This window comes from Gordionus sp. m RMFG-2023, chromosome 1 (assembly GCF_954871325.1).
Source record: "Gordionus sp. m RMFG-2023 chromosome 1, tfGorSpeb1-WG-v2, whole genome shotgun sequence".
NCBI lineage: Eukaryota > Metazoa > Nematomorpha > Gordioida > Chordodea > Parachordodidae > Gordionus > Gordionus sp. m RMFG-2023.
In genome coordinates, this window is record NC_088775.1 from 18,643,857 (window position 1) to 18,665,101 (window position 21,245).

At 31.4% G+C, this 21,245-nt stretch overlaps 1 protein-coding gene across 5 annotated transcripts in view; it reads right to left on the reverse strand.

Annotated features, from left to right (window-relative positions):
• Window positions 1-21,245, reverse strand: part of LOC135931244 (WD repeat and FYVE domain-containing protein 3-like) — a 75,955-nt gene that overhangs the window by 31,875 nt on the left and 22,835 nt on the right. For 4 of the 5 annotated variants that reach the window (XR_010572982.1, XM_065468220.1, XM_065468221.1 and 1 more), the window contains exons 5-11: window positions 13,579-21,031; window positions 8,921-9,123; window positions 8,283-8,429; window positions 6,382-6,541; window positions 5,928-6,047; window positions 5,340-5,633; window positions 4,837-5,150 (exon numbers count right to left, since the gene is read on the reverse strand). Coding sequence is in view for 4 of the 5 variants with exons in the window: in XM_065468220.1 (XP_065324292.1) it covers window positions 4,837-5,150; window positions 5,340-5,633; window positions 5,928-6,047; window positions 6,382-6,541; window positions 8,283-8,429; window positions 8,921-9,123; window positions 13,579-21,031 (8,691 nt within the window). In the remaining variant the exon portion in view is untranslated. Of the gene's footprint in view, window positions 1-1,747; window positions 2,154-4,836; window positions 5,151-5,339; window positions 5,634-5,927; window positions 6,048-6,381; window positions 6,542-8,282; window positions 8,430-8,920; window positions 9,124-13,578; window positions 21,032-21,245 lie in introns of those variants that run through there. The other variant, XM_065468222.1, reaches the window with a different exon arrangement.

Below are 21,245 nucleotides of genomic sequence, written 5' to 3' on the forward strand. Positions count from 1 at the left end.
TATTTTTTAATTAAATTAATATTTGGTTATGATTTTATAAACCTTTTGGGGTTTTTTAAAATAAATAACTAATATTAAGTGAATATCATTAAAATCATAGGTGTACTGCAAGCGGGGCTATGCAGGGTTAAACCACCCTATTTTTTTTTAACTTCCTCCTTTCCAAATTTTGACGAATTTTATAATTGTTAAATTCGAATTCCTTTATTCTTTATTATTGTTATAAAAATTTAAATTTATACATATTTTTTTACTTACTTTACTTTATTAGCCTAGTATATTACCTTTTTTTTGTTTTATACTTTTTTTATAACACATAGAAGATAGAGAAGCATGAAGTTTTATTTTTTCAATATTTTTATTTTCATTTTATCATCAATAAAATAAAATTTTTGATTTCTCTTATTTAACATTTTTTTAGATATTATAAAAAAATATTAGGATAATAAAAGGCATAAAATACTTTTTTAAAAATTTTTTCCTAAATTAAATATGAGAACCTAGGCTAATATAAAAGGTACTGGTTGGAGAATAGAATGTAATAACAATCGACAGTGACGATAGGCTTTTAAATTTTACTCAAATTAAAAATGAAAATATAGGCTAATATAAACACTGGTTGGAGAATAAAATGCAATAATAATCAACAGAAGAATTTTAAAAAATTTGAATAAGTAGGTTGTTGGGTGTTTGATTAATCATTATTCTTTGAAAAATGTTAGAGATAATTATTTTAAATAAAATTAAAATAAATAATGTTAAATAGACACAGTGGCAGGCAAAGATGAGAAAACAAAAATTTATTTATAAAAAATTAATTTAACATTGTTGAACATGTCTAAATTTTAAAGTTTATATAGTTTTATAAAATATGAATTTGAATATAAAATAAATAAAATAAGTTTGTTAAAGTCGCGATACATAAGGGATATATTTTATAAAAGGTCGTAAGCGATATATTTTATAAAAGGTCGTAAGCGATATATTTATAAAAGGTTATAAGCGATATAATTATAAAAGGCCATCAGTAGAAATCGCGATGTATTCATATATTACAATTATTTTAATCTTATTTTAATTAATATAATTTATTTAATTTTATTTTAAATAATTATCTCTAACATTTCCCTCTCTGAGAAGTCCAGTTACCGCAGTCGTCGGTTCATGGTTGTTGATCTGTCTTTTTTGTATGTCTTGTGGCATCAATAACTTTTAGTGGTATAATCATCATCGTGGTGTTTATTAAGTTGTCACAATTTTAAAATAGTTACATCAAGTTTATATCCTTTAATTTCAATGATGGATATTCCAATTTATTTTTTAACAAATTTTATCAAGTTTATATTCTTTAATTTCAATTATGGATATCCCAATATATTTTTCACAAATTTTGTCAAGTTTATATTCTTTAATTTCAGTTATGGATATTCCAATATATTTTTCACAAATTTTAATTTTCATTTTAAACATTAATTTACGAATATATTTTAAATCTTTATTTTAAATATCATTAATTTAAGAATATCAACTTAAATTTTCAATTTACTTTAAATGTTTTATTTTTTTTTTAAATTAAATACTTTAAATTATTTATTTTAAATTTTTTTACTTTAAATTTTTCCTTAAATTTCTCCTCCCTAAAAATCTTGAAAGTAAGGTAGGATAGTTTGGCTTTATTGAAATTTATAAACTATATCATATCTTGTCATAAATAATATCACATCAGTACTATATTATTATATCAAATTGGAATGTTAAATTCATCATTAATCGGAGTTTATATAATCGTTTTTTGATAGGGGGGTTGGTTTGAATTTTCGTTATCATAGTTAGCTAGCTTTAGAGTGGTATAAGAATCATTTTTCGCCAGGGGTTGGTTTAGATTTTCTTCATCATAGTTAGCTTTAGAGTCGTATAAGAATCATTTTTCGCCAGGGGTTGGTTTTAGTTAGCTTTAGAGTCGTATAAGAATCATTTTTCGCCAGGGGTTGGTTTAAATTTTCGTCATCATAGTTAGCTTTGGAGTCGTATAAAAATCATTTTTCGCCAGGTTGGTTTAAATTTTCGTCATCATAGTTAGCTTTGAAAAATGACATCCAATAATAATTTTATTTTTAACGTTCTCATCTATAGCTTGCCAAGTGCCCATACGTCTTAAAGTTTATATTTAATTTTAATTTAAGAATTTTTTGGTAAAAAAAATATCAGAAAAATTATTTTTTTTAAAATTTATTAATGAACCTTTACCGCGGCCAAATAGACAAGGTGGCAGGCAAAGATGAGAACACAAGAATTTATTTATAAAAAATGACCTTTTATAAAATATATCGCGACTTTTACAAACTAATTTTATTTTATTTATCATATATTCAAATTCATATTATTTTATAAAACTATATAAACTTTAAAATTTAGACATGTTCAACAATGTTAAAAAAATTAATTTTTGTGTTCTCATCTTTGCCTGCCACCGTGTCTATTTAACATGGAGGCAGCGGTAAAGGTATTAATAAATTTAAAAAAAAAAATTTTCTGATATTTTTTTTACCAAAAATTCTTAAATTAAAATTAAATATAAACTTTAAGACGTATGGCCACTTGGCAAGCTATAGATGAGAACGTTAAAGATAAAATTATTATTGGATGACATTTTGCAAAAGCTAACTATGATGACGAAAATTTAAACCAACCCCTGGCGAAAAATGATTCTTATACGACTCCAAAGCTAACTATGATGAAGAAAATTTAAACCAACCCTTGGCGCGAAAGCTAACTATGATGACGAAAATTCAAACCAACCCCCTGGATAAAAACGATTCTATAAACTCCGATTAATGATGAATTTAACATTCCAATTTGATATAATAATATAGTACTGATGTGATATTATTTATGACAAGATATGTAGTTTATAAATTTCGATAAAACCAAACTATCCTACCTTACTTTCAAGATTTTCAAAGAGGGAAAAGTTAAGGAAAAATTTAAAATAAATAATTTAAAGTAATTAATTTTTTTTAAAAAATAAAGCATTTAAAGTAAATTGAAAATTTAAGTTGATATTCTTAAATTAATGATATTTAAAATAAAGATTTAAAATATATTCGTAAATTAATGTTTAAAATGAAAATTAAAATTTGTGAAAAATATATTGGAATATCTATAATTGAAATTAAAGAATATAAACTTGATAAAATTTGTGAAAAATATATTGGAATATCCATAATTGAAATTAAAGATTATAAACTTGATGTAACTATTCTCAAATTGTGACAACTTAATAAACACCACGATGATGCTATTTTGTCTCAAATTAACACGTGGTACAGATAACCAAGATGATGATGATTATACCACTAAAAGTTATTGATGCCACAAATTGACATACAAACAAGACAGATCAACAACCAATTGAACCGACGACCGCGGTAACTGGACTTCTCAAAGAAGGAAATGTTAGAGATAATTATTTAAAATAAAATTAAAATAAATAAATTATATTAATTAAAATAATTATAATATATGAATACATCGCGATTTCTACTGATGACCTTTTATAAATATATCGCTTATAACCTTTTATAAATATATCGCCTACGACCTTTTATAAAATATATCGCTTATGACCTTTTATAAAATATATCGCGATTTTTACAAACTTGTTTTATTTTATTTATTTTATATTCAAATTCATATTATTTTATAAAACTATATAAACTTTAAAATTTAGACATGTTCAACAATGTTAAATTAATTTTTTATAAATAAATTTTTGTGTTCTCATCCCACTGTGTCTATTTAACAAAAAATATTTAGATATTTTTTAGTATCAAATTCTTCGGTGTCCTTTTGCCAATTGAACCATTTTATTTTATTAATTGACTGATATTGAAAAAATTAAATTAAATCATTAGGAACATATTAACAATAATTTAAATACTATGTAGGTGAATATTTACAGATATAGCTCGATCTTGAAATTAAACAAATATACAATCTAAAAAAATCCAAAGCTAGCAAGATTAAAAATAGACGTATTTATTATTTCGCTAGAAAGCGTCAAAGTCCCGTCTGAGGCTACGTCTTCACAGGCAATTTACAAAATGCGCATATAATTCTTTTTTATTGATATGCATAATAAAAAGCGTGAATATTTGTTAAGACGCTCACATCTGTTTATATTGTTTACAAACATTTGCGAAAATAAAATGCGCGAATATGCGAATTTTTATTGCTAGCGAAAAGACAGCCTAATGAATAATTTTGAAAAGTAAAATGACTTGAATAAATTTTAATAAAATTATTTTTTATTTTAGAAAATTCTTTCCGATATATTCTTTTTGGCCCAAGGAACCTAGATGCGCGATTTGGAGAGAAGCAAATACAAAGAATCTACCAAAGATTCAGATTAAATAAATATGAAACGGATATTGGAGTAGATTCCAGATTCATATATCAAAATATGGAAAAGGAATCCGTGAGGCGAATGAAATCCTTTCACAAAAAAATACAGCTTAAAGAGAACAAAGAAATGAAAGATTTATGGAAAATATTTTAATATTTAGATATGGTAGTATCAAATTTGTGACATTATTTTTAAATATATTATAAATAAAGAATTTATTCATATTTGTAATAAAAAAATTAATTATATATATATATCATATTTTTTGATAATATATTTTTTAAAAATTGTAGCCCCCCTCCCGCCAAATTTTAGCAGGGTGTACTCATTCTTATTATTGTTAGTCTAAAAAATTACATTTTATTTTCATACAATTATTAAAATTCTTAAAAGAAAAAAACACGAGGTAGGACGCAACCTAATTTTATTACCCAAAAATAAGATCGATCCATTGGTTGAGTCGGGCTGATACGAATGGACTCTCGAGCGCGGCCCTATTGATCGTTATGAAGAGGGTTGGGTCCGACTTAGCCCAGGGTGGTAAGACAACATCGTTTAAAATGGGTCCACTTTGTTTGCGGCCGAGAGAGAAATGATTTGCGTTGACGAGGAAATTTTGGGCTGGAGGGGAATAATAAAACTCGGGTAAGCTTTCCTTAACGTCCGCCATGTTATGAAGTGAGGCCGATAGCCAGGCTTCGCCAACGCTGTGAAACATGCGGTCTGGCAAATCAAAATGGCCACCCTTTCATTTTATTGAATATCATTTGAAAAATTAAGATTCATAATAAGCAGCGCTGAAACAAAAGTTTCTTAAAATATAAAACTTAAATTATTAGAATATTCAGAAAACAAAAGTTTTAATTTTTATCTAGTTATTACATTAGAAGCCAAACATATTCGAATTTATCGTATATTTATTTTTAAATATTACTTGAAGCTTGAGAAAGTGCTGGGTAAATGGTTCCATCCTGAAAAGGTAGGAAGCCACTATCATGGCCGAAGAATAACAAGTCCCGTAGTGATATGGGGGTGTGCTTTCTGTGCCTGCTCCGCCAACTAACCCGCCTCCGCTCATATTACTGTTAATTTTAGAAGTGCTATCGAGAAGCAACTCACGATCCCATTCATCAAACCTTTTACGAAATTGAGCCAATCTTTGAGGAGTTTGGGCACCCATAGGTTTACCAAGATCTCTAAAGGATTCACACCGCTGAAGATCTATATCCTTTTTTTAAAAACAAAGATATATAATAAACAAGTTTTGAATATACGAAAAAAGGATTCTGGTTCAAAAGAAGAAAAGTATTAGTTCGGCCTAAAATTTTAAGATGTGTTCTACTTCCGGTTTTAAAATTTGTAGCTCCGGTCTCAAATTCTGATCATAACTGACATATTCCTTTCCTCAATATCGTGCTAAAATATGATTTAATTTCTTTCTCCCTTAACCTTTACATTTTTCTGTCATTTAATCAATCTTTCCATAATTTTTTAGGCAACTTATATAAAAAATTCTCGTTACTTGGGATGTGTAATCGGATAAAATCCAAGGAAATACTGGGTATTGCATGAGATCGTTATATGATCGACCGGCCAAGGTATTCAAATACATTAAATATTGAAAATTGTTGATTTCTCCTTTCTATAATATAACAGATTTTTTAAAAAAATTTATCACAGGTTCATTTTGTGCGTTTTAGCGATATTACATTTTAAATATAAAGACATCATCTTATGATTACTATCTATTTTACAGAACAATTATTTTAAAAAAATATTCCATACCATCTTACGATAATGCAGTCTTGTTGATATCAGCTGATACCATAGATTAACTGATACTATGTTAGATCAGCTGAGATCATGTTAAATTATCTGATACTGATACCTTATATGGACCAAAACAGTGTTGGGATCGGTTAAAAAAGTGTTATCGGTGCATCATTGTAATATATCATATATAAACAATTCATTACCACCCATCGTTTAGTGACCGATTTTTCACCGATTATAAAGGTATTCAAAAATCCGGCAGTCGTCGAGGAAGAAGGGCTGAATTCTACATTTACGTTACTTCTTTGACCCGCGATCGAACTTTTGGCATCGTCTATCAGTCTTTTAGCTAGCAGTAAAAATCTTATAGCATAATGTACATAGTTATAGAAAGATTAAAAAAATTATAACTAAAATATTCGGTCCAAAAATATTCCTTATTTTTTTATATATCAATAGTGTTTATTCAAATCTTTTTGGTGGAATTTACTTGGGAGTACAAAAAAAATACAAAAATTCACACATTTATTAAGTAGAAGTCAAATCGAAGATTACATACTATCCGTCAACTGGGTCGTTAGTATGATTTAACTCCAACATAATTTAAAATGAGAAAATGGAGTCCAAGAAGTTTAAAATATTTATGTGGTTAACCTAGAGCCTTGCAAGTCAGTCTAAACCCGGTATCGAGCCTATAAAAATCTGGCTAGCTTATTTCTTTCTATCTAATCTATCTATATCTAATCTATTTATATCTAATCTATCTATATCTAATCTATCTATCTATCTATCTATCTATATATCTATCTATCTATCTATCTATCTATATCTAATCTATTTATATCTAATCTATCTATATCTAATCTATCTATCTATCTATCTATCTATCTATCTATCTATCTATCTATCTATCTATCTATCTATCTACCTATCTATCTATCTTTTAAAAATAAATTGGGAATGTTAATATTTAATTTTCTTTTTGGTCAGTCTCATTATTAAATAATTTAAAAATTTCATAATTGTTTTTAAATTTATATTTTTCAGGGGCCCAAACAGAACCATTAAACTTGTAGTTGGTAATTTGACTTACAGAATCTAAAGCGAACCGTTAAAAATTTTATCGTTCAAACCTGAACCGAAAACCTTTAAAAGGTCTGTGAACTGGGTTGAACCTTTAATATACTAAAACCCTATTTTTAGATATTTTTGTATATTGCCACTTGACGGTGCCAGCTACCCACTTTAACATAAAGATGTGTTCTCAATCATAAATACTTCTTTTTTTCCTTATAGATATAATTAGACAGAATATAATTTTGAAAATATTTCAATTGAGAATAGTGATAAAATTTTTTAATAATATGCGCTTTTCTTTACATCATAGGCGTATCCGCAATTTTCCAATATATAGGCCCACTTATTGTTTACCTTTTGTTTTGTTATATATTTATCAGAGACATGCAGAGGTATTTGCATGGCCTGGCCCGGATTTTCTTTTAAAAAAATTTTTCGGCCCGACATGGGTTTTATATTTACAGATTTTATTAAAATATATTACATTTATTTTTAATTTTTATAGCTAATAATGACCTTAAAATATTCGTGTTTATATGGCCCGGCCCGTGTACCCTGGCCGGGCTTAGGGTCAGGCCTGCAGGTCGCTGAATATTTACATTATATAATAATAATTTTGAGTTTTTACTTTTTTTAATATAAAAATGTCTTTTCCCAAAAATTTTGAATTATAATCGTTATTTTAAAAAATCACTTATTTTTCTTTCAAATTATTGTTTATAGTGATATATTGTATACATGGGGGGGGGCGTGTAGGGGGAGGGGGAATTTTTATACATAATTCTAATAGAGTATATAAGCAAAAAGTTCAAACCAACCGATGTTATCCTTTTTTTACAAACCGAATAAACGTTTTTTTATCTAAACCGGAGCCAATATTCGTTACAACTCGGATCCCAAAAATTTTGAATCGGGTTGGGCTCGGGCCAAAAAATTTAATTTAAGGGTTCTACTTTACCTCAGGTAACGGATGCCTATAGTATTATTTGTTCTAACTACGTCATCTTTATTTTATTTCTTTGTTAACCTATTGTAAACTTTGTCGCGCGTTGTTTTAGGAAACACCAACAAATAATTTCGTCCGTCGGCGGAAAATATTTCTAAACCGATCGGCAACAATAAGTAACGCCTCTTTAAGACTTCCTTTATATCGCAATAAGAAAACTTATGGCACCTTTTAAATAATAATAAAATAAGACAAGTTGAAAATAATAAGTTTTTTGTATTTTATCTTTGGCCAAATAATCTAGTCTAGGCGATTAAAAGTGGGAAATTGTAAATTATCGGGTAGCTTATGAAACCGTCCCGAAAAATTAATTTAATTTTTAAAAATATCCAACATCTGATAGGACATTTATTTTTTTATTCGAAACAGGTTATTAGTACTGCAAACCCCTACTATGTCAACTCCCTTTCCCCTAATAAAACTAAAGTTTAAAAATTATGATTTTTTTTTCTAAATACAGAATTTAAACTATAAATGTACTTCTTTCAATTACTGATTTCTAACTTTAAAAAGGTTCGTTTAGCTCTATAATAGAATAAGTTTTCTATCCTCTTTATTAGGTTAGGTTAGTAAATATAAACACACTTTACTATATTACGTAAATTAATATTGGATAAATATAAATTTTCAAAAATATATAATGATATAATTTGTCAAACTTCTTCTTGATATCCTTTTGCATTGGACTGAATGGTATGATAGGGTCATGATAGTTAGACGGTAACGTATGAATGTCTCTAATTTCTCGTGTTTTTAATAAGGTAAATCCGTCGACAATATAGTAATGATGATTACCAAAGAGCAAAAGCCCTTCGTATGTATCTAAACCATCCACGCGCGCACATCTGAACATCGATTTGATCTTTTAAAATGATAAATCTATTCAATAGAGGTAGGCATATATTTTTTTCTTCTTTTTTTTCATAATATATGAAGATGAACTTAGGAGAAAATCAAGCTTTAGTGAGTAAATTGATATGCACGAACACTTAGTTTTAACGATTTCAGTAAATGCCTTAAGAATATTGAAAGATCCAGCTATATATACACAATATTAAAAGCTTTGATTAAACTGTTATATGATATGGCAATTCTAGGTTATTCACGAAATCCAGCTTCTAACTAACCACTCTCACTGGATATAATTAAACTTGAATGCCACTAAATGAATATTCCAAAAAACAAAAATATTGGATGGGGATCCAATTACTTGCAAAGTTTTAATAATATAAATAAACCTACTAATCTGTATCCGAAGACTGATCCTGACTAAATGGATTTCTTTTGATACTTATTAAAAGATTAAGATATTATACGGTAGGCCTATTCAAAAACGAATTCGAATCGAATAGTGCATTATTACAAATTTGATTTTGAAAAAATTATAATAATATGTAATCAATAATCTGATAATAAATAATATATTATCAAGTTATAAACAAAATTAAAATGTATATTATTAATTTAATTTATAATTTAAGTCAATTTTTAAGGCAAAGAGTTTTTCTTATATTTTCTTCCTTATATGACATGCGGTTTTTTGACAATAAATTAGTTCCAACTGAGAAAAGCCTTTCACAAGCAGTTGATGATCCTTGTATAGATAGATAATCCCTTGCCATTTTCGAGAGTATGGGGATCCGATATGCATTTGTCTTCCACCACATTAACGGGTCAGTATCACTCTTTGCTCTTGGTTCACTCAGATAAAAATCTATTTCACACAGTTGAATATTACTTTGTTTAAAAACAATTTCTAGCCTGTTTTGTTGAATTTTATCCTTATTTGTTTGACAGTTATAATTATGAGCTTATAAAATAAAATCATATTTAAATGGGGGTAAATTAAATGTATATCTATTGTAAATCTCTTTAAATTTGTCCATTAACTTGGATATAACAATATCATAATCAACAGATATTAGTGTTGTAAACGAACGCGTTCAAAATGAACGCGTTCGTGAATGAAGTTCGTTTTTTTGAAAAAAGGTGATGAACGGCGTTCGTTTTTTTGAAAAAAGGTGATGAACGGCGTTCGTTTTTTTGAAAAAAGGTGATGAACGGCGTTCCTTTTTTTTTGACGAACTTTGAACGTGACGCGTTCCTTTTCTTTGATGAACGCGTTCAATTTTACGTTCGTTCAATTTTAATAACACTTTTTATTTTTATTTATTTGAAAAATTAATATTAATCCGCATTTTTTAACAAAAAAGTCTTATATTTTTATTTATTTGAAAAATTAATATTTAATCCAATTTTTTAACAAAAAAGTCTTATATTTTTTAATCAGCTGTTTTTACTTTTTCCTTTTTCATATTGCAATTAACGTACCATAGTGCTACTGCTAGAGAAGATAAGATTAAAGTTTATTAATTTGAAAATTTTATATTTTAATTTAATAGATTAGCATTTGCATGGATATAAATATTTCATCATCAGATTCTGAAAATTAAAATTCAATATTAGATGAATTAGAATTACCATGGCCCAAATATCAAAAATATTTCACTGTTTTAAAATCAATTCCGAGATATCCTTTTTTTTGACGAGGAAGAAGAGGGCAGATTATAGGATGATAACATAGCTCAATTTTTTAAAACAATGGATAAAACATTAAATGTTTTTAATAAATTCCCCCTTTTAAAAGAATTGTTTATCAAGTATAACACCGCAATCCCTTCATCTGCCCCTGTTGAGAGAGTTTTTAGTATAGCTAACGCTGTATTAACTGACAAGCGTTCATGCCTATCAGATGAAAATTTTGAAAAGCAATTATTATTAAAAATTAATAAGAAAAATTTTTTATAAATTAATTTTCTTATCGCTCTATTATATTGTATTTATAATTATATTATCAAAATAAAACTACTATTATTTTTTATCATGGCTAATATATTGTGTTGAAAAATATAAGGCATTTATTTATATTAAATTAAAATTTAAATAAAATTTATCATAATTGAACGCGTTCCTTTTTTTGAATTTGAACGTGAACGCGTTCGATTTTTGTCACTGAACGTTGAACGCGTTCGATTTTTTTAAAAATGTTTACAGCACTAACAGATATTGATTTAAAATATTCTACTTTAAGCCTGGGATCTAATATTGTGGTTATCATTACATCATCGGCAGTTAAATTATAATAGCCCAACAATTTATCACATGCTACTTTGAAACTATTGTTAAAGGATTTATGGAAACCAGGTTTTTCATTTTTTTAGATGTTCAAGAATTAAAATATAACAAGGTATAACCAAATTATAAGTAGAATAATTCTCCCCAAATACCATATTTGTAGTTTCATATAAAGGCAATAGGATAGCTTTAATTTTTATAAGATCCTCCCATTCTTCCTATATGTTATCAAAGTATTATATTATTACCTAATTATAAATTTTAGTTCACCTCTGATATTTGTTTTTCTTGAAGAATTTTAATATTAGTTATTACTTCATTAACTAATTTTGTTATAGCAGGCTTTAACAATAAGCCCCTTTCAATCATTTGGTAGGTGCTATTCCACCTTATTTCACAATCCAATTTTGGTTTTAAAAAATTTAGGGGAGAGTGTAGGGAACTACATATATTTTTTAATAAATTTAATTTTTTAGGGGAATTACGAATCATTCTAATAATGTTTTTTAGTTTTAGAATTAAAGGATCTAAAATTTTTAAAATTTCTTTGGATATTAAATTACTTACATGGGCAAAGCATCGGATGTTCCCTATTTTTATTAATGGATATTTTAAAGAAAATGTATCAATAAATGTTATATTATTAGTTGCATAAGGCCTTAAATGTGTTTCATTTATTGAACTGACATCAATTATGTTATTTATTTTAAAATTTTCATCAATAAAATGGGCTGTTAGCCCTAAAAAAGGAACCAGTGTTGGGCTAGTCCAAATGTCAGATGAAAAATTAATCTGACTTTTATTTTTAGATATTATTTCCTTTACCAACTGTTCTTTTTCTGCAAATGTATTATACATGTGCAATTTAAGAGTATTGGAGCATATTGATTTTATAAAACAATCAAAATCACTTATAAAATTTTTAAAATCATTTTAATTAATAATTTTAAAAGGTATATTATTATTTATAAATAATTTAAATAAATTATCCTTAAAATTAATTTTTTTTGAAGAATTTGGTGTAGACTTTAAAAAAATGTCAATTTTATTATTTTTTTTACTAAAGTGTGAATGAAACCTATTATAATGATTAATAAGAGGAGATGTTGTTTTGCCTTTACATTTTATAATACTCTTGCAATGATTGCAAACCGCCTTTTCACCGTCTTTAAGGATTTGATATTGATCCCATATGATTACTCTCTTTTGTGAGGAAATTTTCTCATCTTCAACATCAAGCATAATTTCATCAGAAGCATTCTCCTCTAACATAATTAGGCTAGCTAACAATAATTATTGTAGAGATGTAATATATTTTTATATACCTCTGGTTTGTGTAATTTTTAATATAATTTATTATGAGATTCAAAAAATAAACTTTTTGTGAGAATCAAAAAATGTGACAAATAATAAATTTTCACTTCAGAAATTTTTAAATTTGTGCTAGAATTTTTATAAACACAAACACATCACCTGTCAGATTGGCAGGTCAACAGAAATGACAACTGTTAGATTTATTAAACATTACGAATAATTCGTTTTATTCGAAGAATAAATGATTATTCGTATTCAGATAAAATAAATAATTTATTATTCGTAATTATTTCGAATTATTTTTGAATAGGCCTATTATACGGTAAAGGAAATGGCAAAAGCTTCAAACAACAACACCTCAGCATTAGTTAGTCCATCCAACCTTAACGTTCTACCCGTGAGAAAAATGTAATCATAAGTCAAGTTATAAAAGAATAAATAACCAATCATTTCGCAAGACTTTAGTCCTTGAATAATCTATTCCGACCCAAATTATTATATCTAAACAGTGAGATATTAACATCGTGGAGATGCATATTGCAGCTAACAAACAAAAAGGTTCTGGCAATAATGAGCGGCAAGAAAATTATGGGTGAATCATAATATTAGGAGATAATAAATTTTACAGATATGCAATTTTTACGTAGCTTAATGAAGGATAATAAATTGGAGAAAAGATAATGAGGAAGGGAGAGAGATTCAAATAATTTTATATTATGCACTGTAGAAGCGAATAGAATGTGTCATTCATTGTAAATAGGGTTTCCAAAATTAATAATGGCTGCTTTAAAAGTTAAGAGAGACTGGTTATATGAAACACACGGCATTTATATTTGAACCAAAAATAATTATTAATACATAAATATACCGTTTCCTTTTCTTCTATTAATCTAAGAATAGCTTGATTATCGGGAATGATTGACGAAACCAAGGGGGATGAAGCTTGAGCTAATGTTCCGGAGGAATCGATTACTTCAGTGCCTTGAGTAAATTTTGCATTATCTATGGATGACGATCCTTCGCTCAGGATCTCCAAGGATCCAATATTAACATTTGACTGATAATCATCAACTATTTTATCTTTCATGAGCTGCTCCGAAAAAGTTTCGGCTTTCCGGGCTACGTCATCCGTATCCTCTACATTTTCCTTGATATCCGAATCCAGAAGCAAAGAAAAGGGTTCGTTAATTATTTTATCAGTTCCCTCTCTTTTTTTTCGATTAGCCGCCCCGGAAGATAATCTTCTAAATTTCATGGATAATCGCCGGATATCTCGTTCGAACTGATCGGCAGGATCCAAAAGATTTCCATCACTGATCATCAAATTCTCGGTTATTTTCGCATCGAGATCATTATCAGCATTCGTCTTGATAGTGGAAATATTCGAATCATTATCGACGCGATTTTTTGAGCAAAATATATCTAACGAATTTAGCTGCCTCCCCTTGCGATTTTTTTCGCAAATATCGTTCACATGTTCTGCTAGAAGTTCACGCAGAAAAACAAATTTTGGTTTAACCTTATTTCTCTTGTAATAGAGTTCGCTGTCCAAACTCAGTGGGGGCTTCAAACTTTTAAATTTCTTGTTTTTAGTGTTAGTATGATTTACTGCATCACGTGATACGATGTAGGGATAATGAACATAGAAATCTGGATTTTGTGTCATTTTTTTACGCATTCTACATGGACCCTCGGTAGAATCCAGTATCCATTTTTCCAAAGGATCTGGTTGTTGCGAGCCCCATAAACTTCTTTCTCTGATCAGCTCCTTCTCTATTTTCTTCCATTGCTCTATGGCGTATTGCCTCCTGAGCACAACTTGAGTTTGGTAGAAATGATCATATTGCATATCTACCAGATCCGATATTATAGATATGTTAACGCCTATATGATCGATTATTCGATCGAGGGATGAATTATCAACTTTGAAATTGATTTCTTTCTTGGGTTTGGATTTCGTGGACTTTCCGAACCCACTCCCTATTTTCTGTAATCCGATTTCCAGTTTTTGTTGAAGATTGGAAGGTATCAAAGAAGCTGAATAAAAAGGAGAATTCGTCCCGCTTAAACTAGTCAAGGACATTTTTTGCTCATTCTCGATGTACGTCACCCAAAAACGTTTAGAGGATTCGTAAAGCAATGGCCTAAAATTGGAAAGTGACGGATACAGAAATGGATTCGTACTGGCGTTAAATCTGAAGACGCTTTCAATGGTTGATTTATTATGTAAATACAATTCTTCCCAGGCTTTTTGGGACGTTTCGCGAATCTGTTCCAACGCGCTCGATTGAGGGTTATTTTTAATAGTATTAACATTGTTTTCCGTCGTGTTGGCGGTGGTATTCAAAACGTGCCAGTCTGGATCGGCATAATATTTTGGGGGCAAATTGGATGCCTCGTGTATACGAAACAAACAATAACACATCGCGGCTATGAATTCGGATATCGTGACACTGCTGTTTTTAGCGAAAATGTAATACTTATAGTTAATAATTTTCCTCAAACAATTCATTATTAGTTCTTTATCCGTTATAATATCCTGCGACAATTGGTACAAAATTAATCTATTGATCGCAGCGTATAAACATTCGTAATTTATGATCCAATTGTTACATTTGGCTTCGATAATCAGGTTGATGATAAAATCAAATACGGGGCCAGAAGAATCCAAATATATTCCCTGCCATATTTTGTCCACCAGTTTCAAGGAAAAATAGGTGATATTGATTTGTTTGTTGATATTCGAAACGCGGGAAGAGGATCTAACCTCGGATTTGGGCAAATTATCAGAGAAAGATAAAACGGCATCGACAGCTACCAAATGCTCCATGGTGGTCGTTAAAATATCAGTTTGAAACCTACAAAATAATGCCCGATTAATGGATGGGTGATTTTCGAGTATCATATCTAATATGTAGTTTTTAGGAGATTGGTACTCGTCAAAACTGTCAACTACGATGCATTTCAAAAAATCTTTAACGAGCCGTTTCAAATGAGATTCTTTGCGTGCCGGCAATTCATCGTTCGAGCGTTTATTAATCATAACTATTTCGTTTCGCGAATTATTAGATTGTGAATTTTGGTCCAAAAGCGAAATCGTGACATCGTAATCGCGCTCAAAATTTTGATATGAATCGGGCGATATGCCCAACAGTATGGTTTTCAAATGCAATAAAAATGGTTCTTGGAAACACACACTCTGAAACTCGATAAAGTTGTGATAAAGAAAAACAAAAAATTGAAGGATTAAACACGAAATATTGGGCTGAAGAGTAGTTTGAGCATCAACATTGCATGGCGGCGAACTCTCTCGTTTGTTTGGCACCGTCAGGATTCTAGAATCGGCGTTCATTTGAGATACGAGGTTCAAAATAAGATATACGACGTATTCGTTTACTGAAACATGATTCGATTCGGCGGATTCGTTTAATGAAGTCGCGGTGTTGGGGGACACTCCAAACACGTACCTACATATAATATCTAGATTTAATCTATTTTCGCAGGTCGGAATTTGTCGGATAGGCTGACCGAGCATCCACGCGAAAAGAATAAGGAAAATGGGGGACGAAACACGATCAGTTTGAGAGAGAATTAATGTCATTAGAAATGAAAAGGATGAGTATTTATGACCTGCCAAAATATTCATTTTAACCGTACGGTGATCATCTGATGGAATTTCGTGATTTTTGGAGGTTAAATTGTATCCTAATAACATTGCCTGACTTTTTTGAAGCACGGATAGCGCGTTATTCAACCAATGGCCGAAACTCGAGGGATCCTGATCTACAAAATTGTCAATGGTGGATGAATTGGCACCTATCACTATTCCTAAAAGTCTCAGCGATTTTATGAATGTCGATTCGTGGATATATGGTAACATAAAATTAAAAAACCAATCTAAACCTAGAGAGCTTTCGATTTTCGAACAAACTTCCTCGTCCTTGGCTCCAAAATTATCAAAGCAAAGAGAGGTCAGAATGTCAAAACAAAGATTTCTTAATCCTATTTTTTTGACATTGACGTGATCCAAAGTGGGCAAGTCAGATTCGTGATCATAACAGAATAGATGCTCATCAGCTGCTTTATGTGGTACTAAGGTAGTCATAAATTGTCCAAAATTCAGCAAATTCTTCGAGAAATTTCCTTCCTTTAGCATTAGGGCCAATATTTTAAAAATTAACTCGATACATGAGCTGTCAAATGATTTAAAGGTTACAATTCGATCTCGCGAATCGATTAAATGACGATGTAGAAAGTAAAGATATTTAGAAATACCATCCATTTTCTGCATGATACCTATATTACTAGAGGACTCGGTCGAATCCATGGTTAATTCAAAGTGGTGTTGAAATAAGAAACGTATAGCTTCCTCGTTTAAATTAAGCCACACTTCAAAGTCGTACAATATATCCTCGAATGCTTCGACGTTGGTAATCTTAACTGTCAACCGTTGAGAGTCTATTGTGCCAACTAAACCAAAAATCAAATATAGGATATGATTATTTAATATGTTTTTTTTAAGTTTCAAAAACAGAGCAATCATTTGGTAGCCCCGTATAGTCGACATTTGGCTCATTGCGTGAGGATTGCTATGAAATACACCCACCAGCGACTTGAGCGAGGCGTAAAAACTTTCTGAAGAATTGGATAGGGCCAATAATCCTAGTATGAGCGGGATCCCGCCAATGGAGAAAAGCGTGTACGCCATTGGTTTAGGGATAAACGTACGAATACCCAAGTAACCTATTATAATTCCACCCATGGAACGAGCCGAGCCAAACAAATGGCCGCTTGTATTATTTAAAAGTTTTATAGGTGTGTTATTATCATGAGTCGACATGTTCATTTGTTTCGCGATGTATTTCGCGTCAATTCTATTAAAAATCTTCTTGATATTTGAGAGTGTCATGGTTGAAAAGGAGGCAGGATGCAAGCTTAGCATTATTTTTTCTTCGGGTATGATGGGGTAATTAAGATCTTCCATTTTTATATCTTTATTAGCTGATAAAATCTTCGTTAACTGTACAGAATTGACCCCATCGCTTTCAAGATAATTTCCAATGTAGGAGGGCCCTTTAACGAAGATCGCAAATATTTGTGCGTGGCTCATTGATTCTTCGAACAAGTGAACCGGCCCTTGCTGCCATGTTAATTTCGAAAATTTTCTTAATATCGGGGGGCTTCCTATGAAGGCGTATAAATTTAAAAATCGAGAGGATGAATTAGAGCTTGAGGACCCCATAGGATACTGTATAATGTAATTCATTTTTTTTGTACCAATTAAGATACCATTTAAATAAAGGGTCACTGAATTATTTTTCAATACGGAGCGATTTATGGATATTCCTATATGGTTCCAGTTATTTTCAGAGAACCAAGTTGATGTCTCCGTAAAAAGGGCAAAATTATATGAGGAATCTAAGTGCGTATTGGTGACTCCGGAAATATTCTCGGCTTGTTCCAAACGAATATAATCCAATGTTAAAGTCGTAGGGGTATGAGAACCGGTAACATTGGTATTGAGATCGGTGACACCTAGCGGTATGTCTCTGGTCGAAATCCAAAAAGCTTTATCGTGAGTGCGAATTCCCATGGACAAGCAAACTCGCTGATGATAATTGCAAAAATTTGTTTTAGATTGCGATTTTTTGGGCTCGTCAGAAAAATCTCTAACAAGGGTCAAAAGTCTGATGGGGTGATTAGATGAGATGTCTCCAAATTCTTTAATCTTAAACCAGGATGAGAAGGAGATCCCGGACTGAGAAGGAAAAATTCTTTCTCCCATTCCTATTCCGCCAATCAGAGGATTTCCAGAGGCTATCGTTACTCCGGTCATTGCAATATTGATATTGCTGGTCTGAGGGGCTAAACTCGGTATATAAACGCAAGCGAAACCCTCCGTGCTCATATTAAACTCAATAAAAGACGCATCGAAGTCATATATTATGTTCATATTGTCATGATGATTGAAACCGTTTTGAGAAGATTGAGTAGTCATGGTTACTAAGCACTTAACCGTGTTTAGCAATGATGTGTTAAGCGCTTCGCAGTCTTTATGGACATCGTCTGTTACGTTCATGGGTATCGTGAGAAATTGTTTTAAATCTTCAGGAACGATAGCGTGAGTGGCTAATCTTTCAAAAATAAATTGAGTCTGAGAGTGCAAGGGTTGGTAAATGTCCTTGAGCGGCCTGGCGAATTTGGTCATTATCAAACGCATCATACCTGATTGTTGGCACATAATTTGTTGATTTCGTTCGCTTCTGATGACCGATTTTATTATATCCATTAAATATTGTTGTAGCCCCAGCTTTGCCGGTTCTACCTCGCTATCAATAAAATAAATCAATTCCATCAGCATTGCGATCGCAAAAGGATGTACAATAATTGCATTTTCGAACGAGGTCACGGATAACGTCGATTGCAGACTAGCATAAGCAAATGTCTGATAGCAATTATTGCTTCGTTCGTACAAATCCAGTCCTATATCGTATACGTGACGTAAAATATAGCAGGCGTGAATTAAATTTAGTGGAACACCTTGAAACTCTTTATTCGACGAATCTATCATCGAGGTCTCATTGGAAATAATATTTACGGTTCTAGAAAATATTTTATCGAACGTATCGTAAAACATTAGCACATCCTTCTGAGTTATCTCATCTAAGTCGACAGATTGAGAAATTTCTGTAATTTCACCGAGGTGGCTAATGCGACCAGGCGTGAATGGGCCTAAAGCCTTAATAGTTTCTACAAAATTTTCGTATTTAATTTCAGCAATGAAAAACTTTGAATTCGCAAATTCGTAACGCATTGAAACGGTGAGAAGGCTAAGAAGACCTTTGAGCATCCGATATTTATCTTTATCAGTGGTAAACTTTACCATTTGATATTGCTCTTGGCAGGGCATTGATAAAGTAGGGGCAAAACAGTTTTCTAGAGACACGAGGGCCGAGAACAGAGAAACAAAACCTCCGACCTTCCGAAAGGTGGAGCGACATCGGTGGCTTTCTTTCATCACGAAGGTCAACGTCTTGAGCACTTGAATTTTTAACTGAGTGTCAGAGGAAGAGGCTAGAAGAAGTCGGGTGAGCCTCTTCATGTCCTCATCGCTTCCAGGATGCAGAAGCAATTGTTGCATCACAGAAAGAAAATGGGGTGCTAATGCAGGATCATTGAGAGGACCGTCATCAGAGCTGAAAAAGGTCACATAGCCCGAGCACTCACGAAACAGGTCAGCGTTTCGGGTATTATTACCAGCGATAAGCAGGCTAAGCAAATCTGTAGCAGATATGAAGGTGTCGTGACGAGTTGAAATTTTAGAACAAGCCAGTGGTCTTAGGAGAGAGCCCGCAATGTCAAGCAACCCCGCTTCCCGTACGGCGTCTTTAAAAATATTTGGATCGTATCGGATCACACGAGCTAAGAACTCGAAAACACGCCGAACAAATCGGTAGTCATTGTCTGCATTGATCTTTATCACCGAAGGATCCAGGCAGAGTTGTTTGAGCGTGACACCGAGTGCAACAAGCTCCTTGAAAAGTGTGGGAGATTCCGTTGTAGTGGTAGTCATAATTGTATCAAACGCGTCAAAGTAGGCATCCCAGACGGCAACCCCAAACAGCGGCAGGCGTTCACAAGCGCGTGCCATGGGGTTGACGCTCTCGCGAACAAAGCTATAGTTCCTCATGTCCGCAGCAAAGATGGCGCGTATCCTAGTTAAAGCTTGTAAGGCAGAAAAGTCTGTATGCCCCTCCAAATAAATAGAGAACAGGGCCTGGAATGCCGCCGTATTACGCAAACGGGGCGGTTCAGATCGGTAATCGGGAGCGAGAGAGCAAAGTCGTGTTAAGAGGAGTGTCGCATTAACGGCAGCGTCGTGGTATGAGGTGTCGAGTTCATAGACAAGGGCTAAATCAGTGAGTAGGGCATAGCCACGCTCGGCCCGAAACTCTTGCAGGAAGCCGTCATTAGCGTTGGTAAATTTGGCAATCTCTTCAAACTCGGCCAAGCGTTCAACGTACGATACCAGGCTTGCTAAGGCGTCAACCATAGCACCTGGGTCAGAAATGAGATGACCGCTATCACATTTAGAAAGGGCGAGCCGAGAACAGTAAGTAGCCAAATCACGATCCACATTGTTGAGGCAAATTGTTATGCAACGTGTGGCGCGTAAGTATCTTAGAAGGGCGTCTGGGGGTGAATAAAGACGCAAAGCTGAGCCAATGGCCTCGTTTGCCAAATTCCGCCAGTCTGAGGCGATTAAGTGGTTAGGCCAAAAGTTGGACGTAAAAGCTTGAAATAGTATCTTCAGGTCGTCTCTAAATTTAATTATTTTGATTTATTTAAAATTTTGTGAATCAATTTTTTTAAGGTCTCAATCAGAGTGTAAAACTGAACCGCGAAATCTGAATAAACCGTTATAAATACTTTCGAGTTTTAAGACTCGTAACGGTTTTTAAAATTTTATTAATTTTTACTCGCAAAATTTAAATATTTATTTTATATAATTTAAATTTTACTTTTTTTCCTTGT